At 48.1% G+C, this 13,804-nt stretch overlaps 1 protein-coding gene and 2 pseudogenes across 1 annotated transcript; all 3 read right to left on the bottom strand.

Annotated features, from left to right (window-relative positions):
- Nucleotides 1-241: 241 nt before the first annotated feature.
- LOC119297391 lies at nucleotides 242-2,001 on the bottom strand (annotated as a pseudogene).
- A 2,050-nt stretch (nucleotides 2,002-4,051) lies between these two features.
- Nucleotides 4,052-5,067, bottom strand: LOC119353474 (annotated as a pseudogene).
- A 7,412-nt stretch (nucleotides 5,068-12,479) lies between these two features.
- Nucleotides 12,480-13,370, bottom strand: LOC119297276. The gene has a single exon (XM_037575152.1). The coding sequence runs from the start codon at nucleotides 13,368-13,370 to the stop codon at nucleotides 12,687-12,689; it is 684 nt and encodes a 227-aa protein (XP_037431049.1). The 3' UTR covers nucleotides 12,480-12,686.
- Nucleotides 13,371-13,804: the final 434 nt, after the last annotated feature.

The following is a 13,804-nucleotide window of genomic DNA, read 5'->3' as shown; positions in this document are numbered from 1 at the left end:
GTGCGAGAACTAATTAAACTTCGCACAAACATAACTTCTCATTGCTAAAAGATCCGCATTTTTTTGATCAATCACTTTCAGTGCTCAAAGTAAGGCAACAACTAGAACAGTTCAATGAAAGTCAAACGCAGAAAATGCTCCCAGAAAAGTCAAACGCAGCACTAAAAATGGCTCGTCTCCAACAGGCACATCTAAATGACTCACAACAAATCCATTTATTTATTCTCCGAGGGTTCTGAAATCAAGCCTCAGCAGCAGCCGCGGCGATGCGCTTCCTCGCCTCTTCGATGATGGTGAGCTTGATGCCCTTGCCCTTGGGAAGAGAGACCCACGCCTTCCTGTCCTTGCCAATGGTGAAGACGTTGGCCAGGCGGGTGGCGAACTGATGGCTGAGGGCATCCTCGACGTGGATGGTCTTGAAGCTGCCCTCGTGCTTCTCCCTGCTCTTGATCACCCCGATGCGCCCGGTGTTCCTGCCTCTGGTCACCATCACGAAATTCCCGACCTCAAACTTGATGAAATCCACAATCTTGTTGGTATCCAGTTCAATCTTGATGGTGTCGTTGGGTTTGATGGCAGGGTCAGGGTAGCGGATGGTGCGGCCGTCGTAGGTGTTGAGGGAAGGGACACCCTTCTGCCCACATTGCACAGTCCTAACCTTGCAGAGCTTGAACTGCAGAACAGATTACAAACTCAATAACAAAAAAGGGTTCCGGAAAAAAGTGATACAATTCTCAAGCCACAAGATAATCATCACTAGGAATATGTTCCTTTTACCATTTAATGAGTATAGTTTTTGAAAAGCAAAACAGAAAACAACCTGAGCAAAGTATACGAGTATTTAACAAAAAACTACCACAATTCGTTTGGCATCTTCCGGCGACCTGCTAGCCAAGGCGGAGGCGGGAATGAGCTTGACGGCAACAGGGACCTGATTGCTTTTTTCCTTGTCTTTGCAGGGACCTGATTGCGTTTTTATTTTTTCATAATCGAGTTTAAACGAGTCGAATCGAGCACTTTTCATACATGGTAGTTTTTAGTCAAAGATTAGTGAAAAAATAGTAGTTTTCGCACAAATTTGTAAAGTGGTAGTTTATAGACACGGTTTCACGAATTGTGGTAGTTTTTTGTTAAATACTCCAAAGTATACAGATGTAACCGCATTGGGACTTTTGGACCGAAAATAGTGCAAACAAATAACTAGAAAAATCAAAATGACAGTCGGCTTTAGGGAAGCAACTTAATCGATATATAAGTTTTGTATGATTTTTTTTAATGACTTGGACTTCTAACAATGTGGCTTCAAGTTCCTTAGTTGCATCAAAGAAACACACGAAACATGAAAAATTACGGTGGCAAATTTAGCATATCACACAAGCGCACCGATCGATGTAAAAATACCATATCACGGAGAAGCATACAAAGCAAGAACAGCTGTATTCTGGAAAATTGTACAGATGCTTACCTTAGCCTCCTCATGCTGTGGAGACGAAGCGACCCTTGGTGTCATAAAGAAGGCGGAAGTTCTCCCCTGTCTTCGGAATTGACACAACATCTGCGGAACAGAGTAAATTAATAACAGAGTCTGAAACACCTCATAAGCAAGAAAGGAAAATCTGGATCAATCACAAGAAAGAAAAATTACCCATGAATCCAGCAGGATATGTCTTGTCCGTCCTAACCTCCCCGTCAACCATAATATGTCGCTGCATCATGATCGAAACAACTTCACGATAGGTCAGAGCATACTTCAGCCTGTTCCTGAGCATAAGGATCAATGGCAAGCACTCCCTAGCTTTGTGGGGGCCTGAAGACGGCTTGGGTGCCTGCTCAATAGAAATTATCATAAGTACTGAGCAAATATAACATGTGTGCATCCCGTTATTCTTTAAAATTTGAACATCATATAGAGTTATCAAATATACTTACAAATGCTCCACCAAGCTTTTCAACCATCCAATGCTTAGGGGCATTGAGCCTCTTCACATGCTTCTTCAGACCCCTTGCCTGTCAACAGAAAGAAAAGAGAAATGTATACCCAGTGATTTCTTTACAAATTGATCCTTACTTCCTTGTGCTTCTATCTATGTGTGGACTAATCATTTAATTATGTGACTCAATGGCATAGAAAACCATCAGCACAAGTAGAACAATCTAGCTAATAACGGTTTTGCTTTACTGAAAAAAAAACTTAATACCTTTGTCCTACTTCTACAGACCATACCAGAGATTGAACAACAGAATGGGCGGTAACATCACAAATGATGTAAGCTTTACCCCTAGAGCAGTGGTGTATTATTCCCGATAGCTTGGAAGCGTCACATAAATAATACAGAAACTGAACGAAACTGGCTGTTAAACCATCCCAACATCCTAATTGGATAAATTCCTTTAGGATTTTACTAGAGCAATCAAAATTTCAGAAGAAGAAAAAAACAGTGCCCATTGGCATGGACAACCAGGAAAAAAAAATTCTCATACTCATCCAACTTGCATCCGTCATAATTTGAAATCGACAGACAGGGTATTTAGAACTACATAACAGGCAGTGCAGTCGCCACTATGCGGTCATGATCCACTGAATAGTCTTTTTTTTGGAGGAAGATTCAGTGACTAGTCTTGTATATCACACAATCAACGTTTTGAATTAAAAATGGCTATGAGGGCGCGAGAACACATAAAGAACATCTCATCACAAGAATCATGCGTATAAAATGCACTACACCAAGCGGTCGTCGATCGACGTATCTTGTTGACAGGAATGACCGCACTTCACTCTACATGCAGATCAAAATGACAGGAAGATTAGAGATTTGTCTCAAGAAGAATGCCACCTTAAAAACGAACTTGTGCTCTAAAGCCTCAGACAAGAAATAAGCAACCGATCGGACCAAGACACGGGCAATGCAAACTGAGTACATATTGCAGGTCAACTAGGCTAATCGAACAAGAACAGGCCATGCAGAGCAAAGCACCAAAGACAAATGTTCACTACCAATTGGAGAGCACAGAGATGAATCTCTACTCCTAATGTCTCAGTTGGTAGATCGCGTTCCGGATTTTATTTTCGTCCCACCTCACCCGGTCTTTTTTGATACTTGCTCCCACCTCTCGTCAGCCGAGACGGTTTATTTTCGTACTCCCTCCCACCTTCTAGGTAGTTCCCTTCATGCAAAAAAATCGAACCAATCAATCTCTACTCCTAATGAAGCAGTTGGTAGCCTCGTATGGTTTATTTTCGTCCCACCTACCATGGTTTTATTTGGTACCTGCTCCCACCTTCCAATTTTGTCGGTTTTTTTCGTCGGTTTTTTATTCGCCCCCCTCCCACTGGCCAGACAAACCCAACGTTTATTTGGTAATACAATGAATTCACATATGGTGATTGATTTCTTCTTTGGTAACCCAACTAACGGATGGTAATCAATCTTCAAATATCAAAACCAAACATACAAGGCAACAATTAATTCATTTTTTTTCTGACCGGTTATTTTTCGTCTCCCCTCCCACATACCTTTTCGCTTCACCGCCCACATAAACCCATCGGATTAGTTACCATAAAAAAGAATTAATCACAATCAATCAAGCATTGATGGGATATTTCCTTACATTGATGTGATTTTCATTTCTTATCATGAATCATACACGTCAAAAAAGGTACAGCGTGCGAGTATCGTGGGCACATGCCCTACAAATCCGAAAATGCCTATAAAAATTAAATCAGAATCAATCAAGCATTGCTGGTATATTTTACTTGTTTTGATTGGATTTTTGTACACGGTACCATTAACTCGATCCTCCCACCGCTGCCCTCCTCACGAGCCTGGACGGCCGATCCTCTCGACGTCTACCCTCATGTGTCCTCGCGCCGCCATCATCTTCTTCTCTCCAATCTCCTTGACTAGGAGGACTCCTCTGTGCCCCAGGCCCTGGCCGACGCCGGCGACTCCTCGGTACTCCACCCGCGCCATCACATCCGGCGCAGGCGAAACTCCAGCTGATGCCACGGGATCCACATCCTACGCTCGTCGGCCATCTTCCACTCCGGCTGCTACGTGGTGCCGCCGCTGCGGGAGGCAACCTGGCAGGGGCAGACGTAGCCGTCCTCGTGCAGCCCGACCCATGCGTCTAGCTCGGCGGCGAAGTAGCCTCGGCCTCTGAAAGGCAGCATCCACTCCCCATGGCGCCTCCACTTGCAGCTCCTGGTGTCGACGGAGTACGTGCCGCAGACCGCCCTGCTCCACGAGGACACGAATATGGTGCGCCCGTCCGGGTGCAGCGCGTAGGAGAAGATCATCTCGTCCTTGGTGAAGGGCGTCGGCATGCTTTTCCAGGACCAGTAGGTGGGCAGCAGGTCGTCGTCTTCCGTCGTCGGTGGCTTCGCCATCGCCTCAAAGGACACAGGCCGCTCCATGAAGTGGAAGGCGAACGCGTACAGCGCGTCGCCGGCGCCGGAGGTCAGGAAGGTATTGGAGCCACAAAGCAGTGCGTCTCAAACGGGAGGGCCGACGGGCAGTCCGGCGGTGTCAATGTCGTAGAAGAGGGTTCCGGCGTGTATGTTGCTCGTGGCGATGATGTTGCTGCCCAGGGCTGCGAACTACATGGCACGGCCACGCTCAGGTGACACTAGCCAGAGGACAGGGTGGGCGCTGAGGTCGGGACTGTCGGCATCGATCTTGCAGATGGTGAAGCCCTTGTGCCAGTCGTCTAGAACCAGATAGAGGCTCTTCTCCTTGTTGCCGCTGCGGTCGTGGTAGTAGTTGGGCTCATCCTCCTCGCCCTGCCTTCTTTGCTTAGACATCCCGCCCCCGACTGACTGAATTTTGAAGTATATACCAGAAAAACACGTACGCAGACGAAAACACTCGAATAGATTGGACGTAGCTGGCTAACCACGGTTGATGTAGTATCGATCTACTAGAAGCAACACGGATACGCGCAAGCAATTGATACACACGGGCATGCCTCGTGCCCGCTGATCTTTCTATTGGTCTCTGGGTGTACTGTTTATAGGGGTGCAGGGTAATACGTATATATAGCTATAGCTAGGACTTGCAACATAACCGATTCGGGATGGAACTATTGATCCTACTTGGTGATGGATTCCTGCACAAGCCGGACATGAGACGTGCTTTTTTCTTGAGGGAAACGCCGCCACCGCCGCCGCCAGCGCGGAACCCTAGGGCAGGGCGCTAGGATCCCCAAAGCAGGGCGGGCAGCAAGGAGCGGCGCAAGGAGACCGTGTCGGTCATTCCCGCCACCAGCGCTAAACCCTAGGTATTTACGTTCCGTGTCCTCCCCGCACTCTACGCTGATACATCAGCGAGGAGCTGACGGTGGAAATGCTACTCCTCCCCGAACTCTATGATGCTTGATTTGATCTCGTGGAATGGAGCCATGACGGTGGGCAAGGCTATTGAGTTTGCTCCTAACGCCGGCTTGGGCGATGGGTGGGACGAATGCGAGCAGCGGCCAACGGCGGACATGGACTCAAGCCAGCACAGGTCTTTTTTTTTGGAACGTAGGCTCCAGAAGAGCCCGGCTTTGAATTAACAAAGCCATCAACCGGCCAGGATTACAGCGACGGAATACAACCACACTCCAACTAAAAGGAAAGAAAACAAAAGGCAAAGATACAATGGCGCCTAGGAGCAGCTCGCAGAGGCATACAACAAGCTAGCAAGCATAGCTAGAGATGCCATGAACCCCAAACACGCCGAGAACCAAGGCAAAAACGCTAAACGTCTCAGGAAAGAGCACCGACGACGGAGCAAAGCACGCCATAGCCGAACGCCTGGGCTTGAAGGAGACACATCCATCCAGATCCATCGTCACAGAAGGCCCCTGCCTCCTCGCCTGGCTCGAGGCGCCGCACCGGTGAGCGATGGACATGCTCACCCTAGAACCTGCATGAATGGCATCGCAGGAAACCACAGGGACGGAACCAGGCGTTCCCAGCCTGCCGACGACGCCTAACCTGAAACAGAGCAACACCAAATGCAAGAGTCCAGGCATGAAACAGGGGCGAGCTGTCGGAATGCACAAATGGGCAGCAGCAATGGCCAAAACCAGATCATCGACTCGCTCGACGAGTAGAAGAGCAGCCACCGGAGGAGGGGAACCCTATCCCCTCCCGTCCTGGAGAATCCACGGGCACCGGAGGAGCCCTGCAGCCCAACGAAGAGCACCAAACCAGCTTGACCACACGCCCAGGAGGACACCGCCGTCGCTGGAGACACGCCGCCGCCGCCGACACACTCCACCTACACCACAACGAAGCCCACAACCCATCTTTGTTCCCAAAACAACGCCTTCAAGAAGGTTACGGCGCCCTGGGCGTCGCCGCTGCCCAACAAAGTTGAGGATTTCACCGGGGAAACAAAGGGGAAGGGGGTAGGGGGCAGGACCTGACCGGCGCCTCCAGGAAGGTGAGCGGCACCCGCGAGTGTCGCCGCCGTCGCAGCCGACACGGCTGGCTAGGGGTTTCCCCCGGTCCTGCAGCCCCGTCGCCCACTCCCACCCGCAGAAGACCGCGGAAGTGCGGATCTGAGGGGGAGGCGCTCGTTGGGGAAGAAGGGGAGTGGAGGCTGCCAGATCTGACGCGACAGGAGACGAATCCGCCGCCGCCGCACGCCGACCCGCAACCACCGGGGCTCTCGCCGCCCGCACGGCCGAGAGAACACCGACCCGCGCCCACGCCACCGGGAGCCGAAGCCGGCGACGCCACACCTGCCGGGGCCGCCGCCCCGGATCCAAAGGCTCCCCGCGGGAGGCGAGGCGGCGAGGGCCCCGCCGCCGCCTTCATCAGCAGTGGGCCGAGCTTGCTCGGCAGCCGCTGCCTCAGGCGGCGGCGAGGGAAGGGCGAGGAGGGGAGGAGGACGGCGGGGCTAGGGTTTTTGCCCCTCGGGTCGCCCAAGTAGGGCGACACGAGGGAGGGGAGGGGGTCCAAGCCAGCACAGGTCCACGGCGGTAGAGGAGAGATACCACCCACCACCCATCGATGCAGTAAGGAGTGTGGTGTTCTACAGTATGGTAATTGGTAAAAGTTTTTGGTCCTATAATATCAGAGAGAGAGCATATTACATAAAAATAACGCTGAGAATTTAGATGCATTGTTTGTCACGGAGCTGTGACTGGCCAATTTACATGAAATTAATTTTCTTAGTTGTGGTGGCAAATATAATACACCTAATCCATATTGTTATGCACTAGCGTGTGTGTGTGTGAGATAGATGGATTATGGTCTCATACCCAATAAGATAGTTATGTGCGTGTGTTCGAGAGAGAGAGAGAGAGGGGGAGAGGGGGAGAGACAGTGAAGAAGAGGGATTTGTGTGTGAGGATTTGATGGTAAAAAAGATCGCCAATGTCACTTGATATGTATGAGAATATTAAATGTAATATTAACATGATTAATATTAAACTCTTAAAGTTACGGAAATGTTATCCGTTGCAACGCATGGGCGTTCTTCTAGTCCGTGTTAGGATCTGACCATTTTGCTCGGTTCCTGTGGCTTCTCGCACGCTCACGTTAGAAGAAGACGACGGAGCGCCGAGGTGGCGGAGGAGCGATCGAGGCGGAGATAAGCCCTAGAAAATGCGATGGCGGCAGCCGAACTGGCCAGGGGGTTTTATGGCCTCGCTTGAACGTGGCTGCCGTCGGGATGCGTTGCCAGTGGGGCGACTACAAATTAGGGATCCGGAGCTTTTGGGCTGTTAGTTGGGTCGCGGCCCAATGAAACTGAACAGTTTTTTTTTCTAAGAATCCTGAAACTGAACAGTTAGTGCAAGTACGACGAGTCCTAATCAACCCGCTATAGAAGATTTCACTGTATGATACCCTGATAAGTGACTCACGTGTGGCGCGAAACAATTCTGCCCTGACGTTTTTTATGGCAAATTTAGTTACCCGAAGATGGCAAGTTTAGTTGTGAAACATGACAACTTTTTGTTTGGATGACAAGTTTTCTTTTTTGTTTTTTTTTGAATGACAAGAAAATGTCAGGGTGGTGTTACTTCATGCTACACGTGTGTCACTTATTATTTGGGTAGATCTTTCAATCAGGTTGTCCGCTCTTTTTATTTTTGAGATTTGAGAAATTGGCTGTCGACTTGGTAAGCTACCAAGAAAAAATTGTGATCAATGAATGGAGTTTTTAACCTTTTTCCCTCAATGTATAATGAATGAGTTGTATACATAGTTTGAATGGTTTTAAAAAGTTGTGATAAATATTTGCTTGATCTGGATATAATAAAACATTTATTTATGATGGAAAATGCATTGAAGATGATAGTATCTACTATTAAAGGGAGTTTGTTGGTTTCTCTTTCATCGTCCCCACAACTCCCATTGATACATGCCTCCTTCCATAGATTTTTTTCAAACCGCGCTATAAACCCATTAAGTCTTTCTTTCAAACCGACCCCGCACCACCTTGTTTGCGGGGAAAGAAATCCCTTGCAAAGATATCAATAAAAATTAAATAAATCATCAATAGCAAGAAATCCCTTGCAAACAAACAACAATGTCAACTCGCATAGTTGTACATGCACAGTCTCAATCACATCATATATTCCTTACCATTGCCTATGGATTCCCTCCCACAACATATCTCAATCTCAACCTAATAAAAATCCCCGCAAAAAATAGTAATCAAAATTCTCTTACAGTGAACCACTAGAATAAAGTTGACTCAATTGCAACACATGGGTATTTTATCTATATCAATATAAAAAGGCCCAAATGGGCAGATCCAAACCATCTAAGCCGTCAAATCATGTTATCTAGCGGTTCAAATCGCTCCAATGTTGAGCACCAAACACATTTAACGCTCTAATTACCCACCACTGTCATTGGTTATAAACACGTTTTGACTCAACGCTATCCTTTGAAATCTGCCATGTAATTAATATCCTAGCATTTCCGCAAAAAAATAATTGATATCTTACCAAATATCAACGTGCAACAGAGATATCTTACCTAATATAACGTGCAACTAATATCTTACCTAATATAAACGTGCATTGCACGTACATTATTACTAGTACTAATAAAAAGTAGTGCTAAAGCTCACCACAATTGCTTGATCTAATATAGTCGTGCTTAAATTTCAATAGTATGTAATATTGTCCTCGAACGCTATTTAACTCGGTGCATATATTTCTTAAGCAGGGAGTGAATTATGGCCCACTCAACTGTTCCCTCAATTTTTTTGAAGAATTCACCAAGGTTGATGGCATGAGGAAAAGTCTACAAAGATGCACCTTTGGATTGGAAATTCGCAAGGGCATGCACATGCCCAGCCCTCACCGACCATATGATTGCTTAGCGATCCACAAAGTTGTCGGGTTCTGCACCAGGGCACACCAACTATTGAGTTTTAGTTTCCGAAACTTATGATTTTATCTTGGTTTAAATAGGCATGTAGTATTTCGAAGAGGCTAGAGGTTTGTTCTCCTGATCCAACATGGTTAGATGGGATCGGCGACGGTCCAAGGCCTAGTCAGACCGGTCGTGCCTATGGTCTAAGGTTAGGTTGTCCCTCCATTAGGTTTAGGCATCTCTTGTGATGATCGTGGGTCAGCAGTTGGTGGTGGTGAGCAAGTTGGAGTCCTGGATGTCGGGGTGGCGGTCCGCCTAGTTGGGTCGGTGACCTAGGTGCTTTGTAGTGGCACGGGAAAGTCACAAAGCCAAAGGTCTTCACTTTGGCAGTGACGGTGGTGACGGCCGCGTGTGTTGTTGTCCTATTAAGGACGTCGTCGCGATTCTCCTCCCCGTGCCAGGGCTCCAGGTAAAAACTGATGTTCGTCCATTCAGACTTGGTGGCAGCGGCACTTTGTGTCATTATCCTCATGGGACGTCGTCGTGGAGCTCAGGTCCCTTAGGACGTGGCGTGACGCCATCCTCATGCTCCTTTGTGCTTAGGCTTGGCATCATAGTCGTGATGTTTTTACTGCACTTGCATGTTTCTTGTTGTACGATTTTGTTTGTTGGTTTTCTCTTTGATCTTCTTTGTAAGCCGGTTTTCTCACTATTTTGTATCCCTAAATTGCGTTGCTTACTTATAAAAGTGAGATGAAGGCTTATTTCATGTCTTAATAACTCTCTGGATTATTTTCCTCTTATCAGTATTTTGGTTACTGAAATTGGTTTTCTTTTCAGACAGGAAATTGAATTTATGTTCTATTTAAAAAAATTGTTCTTTCTTTCCTGTGGTATTAGGTGAGCACTAAGATCTCGATAAGGTTTAAAGGATAGCAGATTAATGGCAATTAACATGTTGAACAAAAATATGGTGAAAATGATCAACATAGAAATATAAAGCAATGGTAGGACGTGTCATGTAGGAACAACAAAACATGGAATGGGCCTTTTTATCTTTGAGCTAGCTGATTTTTTGATTTGGCATCATTCAAAATATTTTGAATGTTTGATCTACTCCAACTAGCATGCATCGCATGACTGAAAATCAGCTAGATGTTTATTAGACACTCCAAAATGAAAAGGTGGCACCCTCAAGGCATCAATTATATGTTTCCTAGCTTAGCACAGTCCTGTAACTTCATATAATTGTTTTCTTTCTTATTTATACAAAGAACAAAGACCATATTAACCCTCACAAAATTACCGACATCACCTATCAGCCATTCGATTACGGTTCAACTCAAGTTGGGAGCATCCTAATCTTCCTCTTGTATATGGATAAGGCAATGAAATTGATGAAACATGCTAATGGATGATGACAGCGTGGGCTGGGAGAACATGGCGAGGTTAGACGAGGAGGTGCCGCCGGGCCATAGCCGTCGATGCCTCACACCATGGAGGAGGAGCAACAGCTCTTGCCGGACTAGCCGCAGTTGTCCTCAACGCTCCGAGCTAGCTGCCAGCGCCCCCACCGTTGAACCACGACATCCAGACCAGACGTGGCATTAAGAGGAGTTATCGTCCCTGCAGCGTCGCTAGCCAGGCACCAAGCAACGCTTAACAACCGTCTGGAAGGAGGACCCACTATCCTCACCGAAGTCGCGCACCCGCCTCGAGTACTACATTAGTTGAGGCAGGTCGCATGACACATCCTTCTCATTGTCGGGGGCTCCAAGGCCCTCACTCAGACGGAGCGCCCCCTATAGTGCGCTCGACCTCCTTCGCCAAGACCTAGGTGGCCCCGCCCCTAAGTTCTATCCGACGAGGAGCTCGTGGTGGTGTGGGGCTTGGATCGGTCCAAGACCACCAAGGAGACCGATGCCTGCAACCGCGGATCAGCGAAGGCGTCCTCCTTCTCGGCGGCGTCTAGTCAGAGCGCGAGCTCCGAAGGAGCAGGGACTACGTAAGGCGGTGGTGGACGCGGGAAGCAACACGGAGGCCGGAACCTGACGCACGAGCACGTCCCCGTGGCATCCCGGGCATCGACAGCAACAACGACAAACGACGACGGCGATGACAGTCCATGTGGCCTCGGATGCCATGCCTAATAGGTCACTGCCCGCTACTTAGTTTCAAATTAGTTTAGTTTAGTTTAATTTGGGAATGTTTGCATGTAGTATATATCAAACTCGTTAATTTTGTTAGTTTGCATGTAATGTAATAGTATATCATACTTAGCTTAAATTTCATCCACAATTTGTGTTTTATCATTTAAAAGTAGGAAAGTTTCAAAAACATTGTTGGATGGCCTTCGCTTGGCTAGATGTCCGCAGACGTTTGGGGCGTCCGTTTGGTAATTGCGTTTGAAGATGCTCTACCGAGCGGTGCCACTTACGATGATCTGTTACTTTGATATGCAGGAAGAATGCCAGTGCTCCCGCACTATAGATGATACGATCATAAGACCTCCTGGATCTTAGATCCAGCGGCTCTAAAAATGTCTGATTTTTTTTACGGCAAAGCCTTCAGGGAGTTTGAAAATTATGAATAACTACAAAAATTGCTCGGATGCCATAGAATCGGAGATCCAACCTCCCAAAAGCTAGTATCACCATAGCATCTAAGTTGCCGAAGCCCACCCATGATATTCATACGATTCGTCAGGTACACGCAAACGACTTACACTCTGATCCAGTGGACGCATGTATAACCTCGGATTCCTTAGCGTGGGCCGTGGGTACATCTTTTCTGCGTGCAGTATAAAGATTTTAGCTTTGCTGGTGAACCAGGGCAAGTTTTATTCCGGAAAGAATCGCACATGCGTCCATGTACCCGTGGGCTTAAACATTTATAAAATTATTTTCAACAGCAGGTAAAATGCGTCGATGCGAATCAACCTGTGGTTGAGTTGGTTAGGTGGACAGTGATATCCCCAACTCACCAGGGTTCGAATTCTGGTGCTCGCATTATTCCTGTATTTATTTCAGTATTTTCGGCGATGCGCTTTCAATGGGAGGAGACGTTCCCGTCAATGATGAGGCGCCTACGGTGACTTCGTAAATCTCAAGATGATATGTCGGCTCAGTCTTTCGAAGGTGCTCATAAGGGTAGGATGTGCGTGTGTGCGTTCATAGGAATGAGTGTATGCGCGTGTATATGAGCGCTTGTGTTTGTACTGATGCTAAAAAAAAATGTGTCGATGCACATGGCATTTTGGCAAGCATGGAGCTTTCCTCCACGACCCACCGACGCGCCCCACGGAGAACACGTGACCACACGTGTTTCGCGCAGCCAGTAGTATCAGCGACACGGCGACAGAGAGTCAAACTTTCCTCTCTGACGACGGCGTGACGACTCCACGGCCATTCCGTGCCACGTCGTCCTCCGCTTCGTCCTTGGTCTCCTTGCCCGGCCGCCGATGGCTGGCGGCACCGTCGTAATTCATGCCCTTCTTGGACGCGCTGGCGTCCTCGAAGTCCTCCATCCTGAACGCCGGCCTCCACGGCGGCTCTGCCCAGCGCGCGCGCTTCCTCCCGCCGCCGCAGACCTCGCTGGCACCCTCCGTGCTCGCGCCGGCGTCGTCGCCCCCGCTCTCGTTCATGCCCCTCATGGCCCGGATGTTGGCCAGCAGCGCGTAGAACCTCTCCACCTGCTCGTCCTCCACGCCGCTCTCCGCGACAGTAGCGCTCGTCGTTGCCGTCGCCGGCGCCGGGTCGGCCGCAGCCGCGGCGTCTCCTGGCAGCGGCTCCTCCTGCCGAGGTACTTGCTTCGGCGCCGCCGTCCGCCGGGTCGACGGAGCGGCGTCTGCGTCGCCGTTTCCTGCCGCCACAGCCTTGGCTGCTGTCTTTGTGGCGTCCATTGCAATGCTGCAGACTGTAGGATGGCCTTCTAGCTGGATTGCAACCTCAATGTCACTCTGTGGTCGACGGGAAAGAAACAGAGGAGTGAGATGAGAGAGACGAGGTATGGCTAGCTGCTTGATGCTGCGGAGTAACGTCTGAGGCATGGCGAGTGAATTTATAGGGGTTGCCGTGATTCGTGCTAAAAATTGTTAATACTCCATATTTATACAAGTTATTTGATTATATGTCTATAAATGTCGTATTTACCTTTTGCGTCGATATGTAAACGGAATTTTGGAGCGCAAGCGTTCAGATTCTGAACACATGGTCGTAATCATTCAAAGTTTTTCTTTTTTCTTTTTCCGGGGCATAATCTTTTTTTTGCGAGATGCGGGGCATAATAATCATTCAAAATTATGTTATTCTGTTTGCTTCGTCCGTGAGCTCGTCAGACAATTCGGGATGACACAGAGATATACTGTACTGTAGTACGTGCTACAATGTGCACATTTTAACTCGAGAAAAAATGTGCACATTTATGCTGCATTTTAGGCAACACCACAGCTAGGTTTACAGAATTTCAGATTACTCAGAATTA

Source organism: Triticum dicoccoides, chromosome 1A, assembly GCF_002162155.2.
Source record: "Triticum dicoccoides isolate Atlit2015 ecotype Zavitan chromosome 1A, WEW_v2.0, whole genome shotgun sequence".
NCBI lineage: Eukaryota > Viridiplantae > Streptophyta > Magnoliopsida > Poales > Poaceae > Triticum > Triticum dicoccoides.
This window is presented reverse-complemented; position numbering and strand designations above follow the sequence as displayed.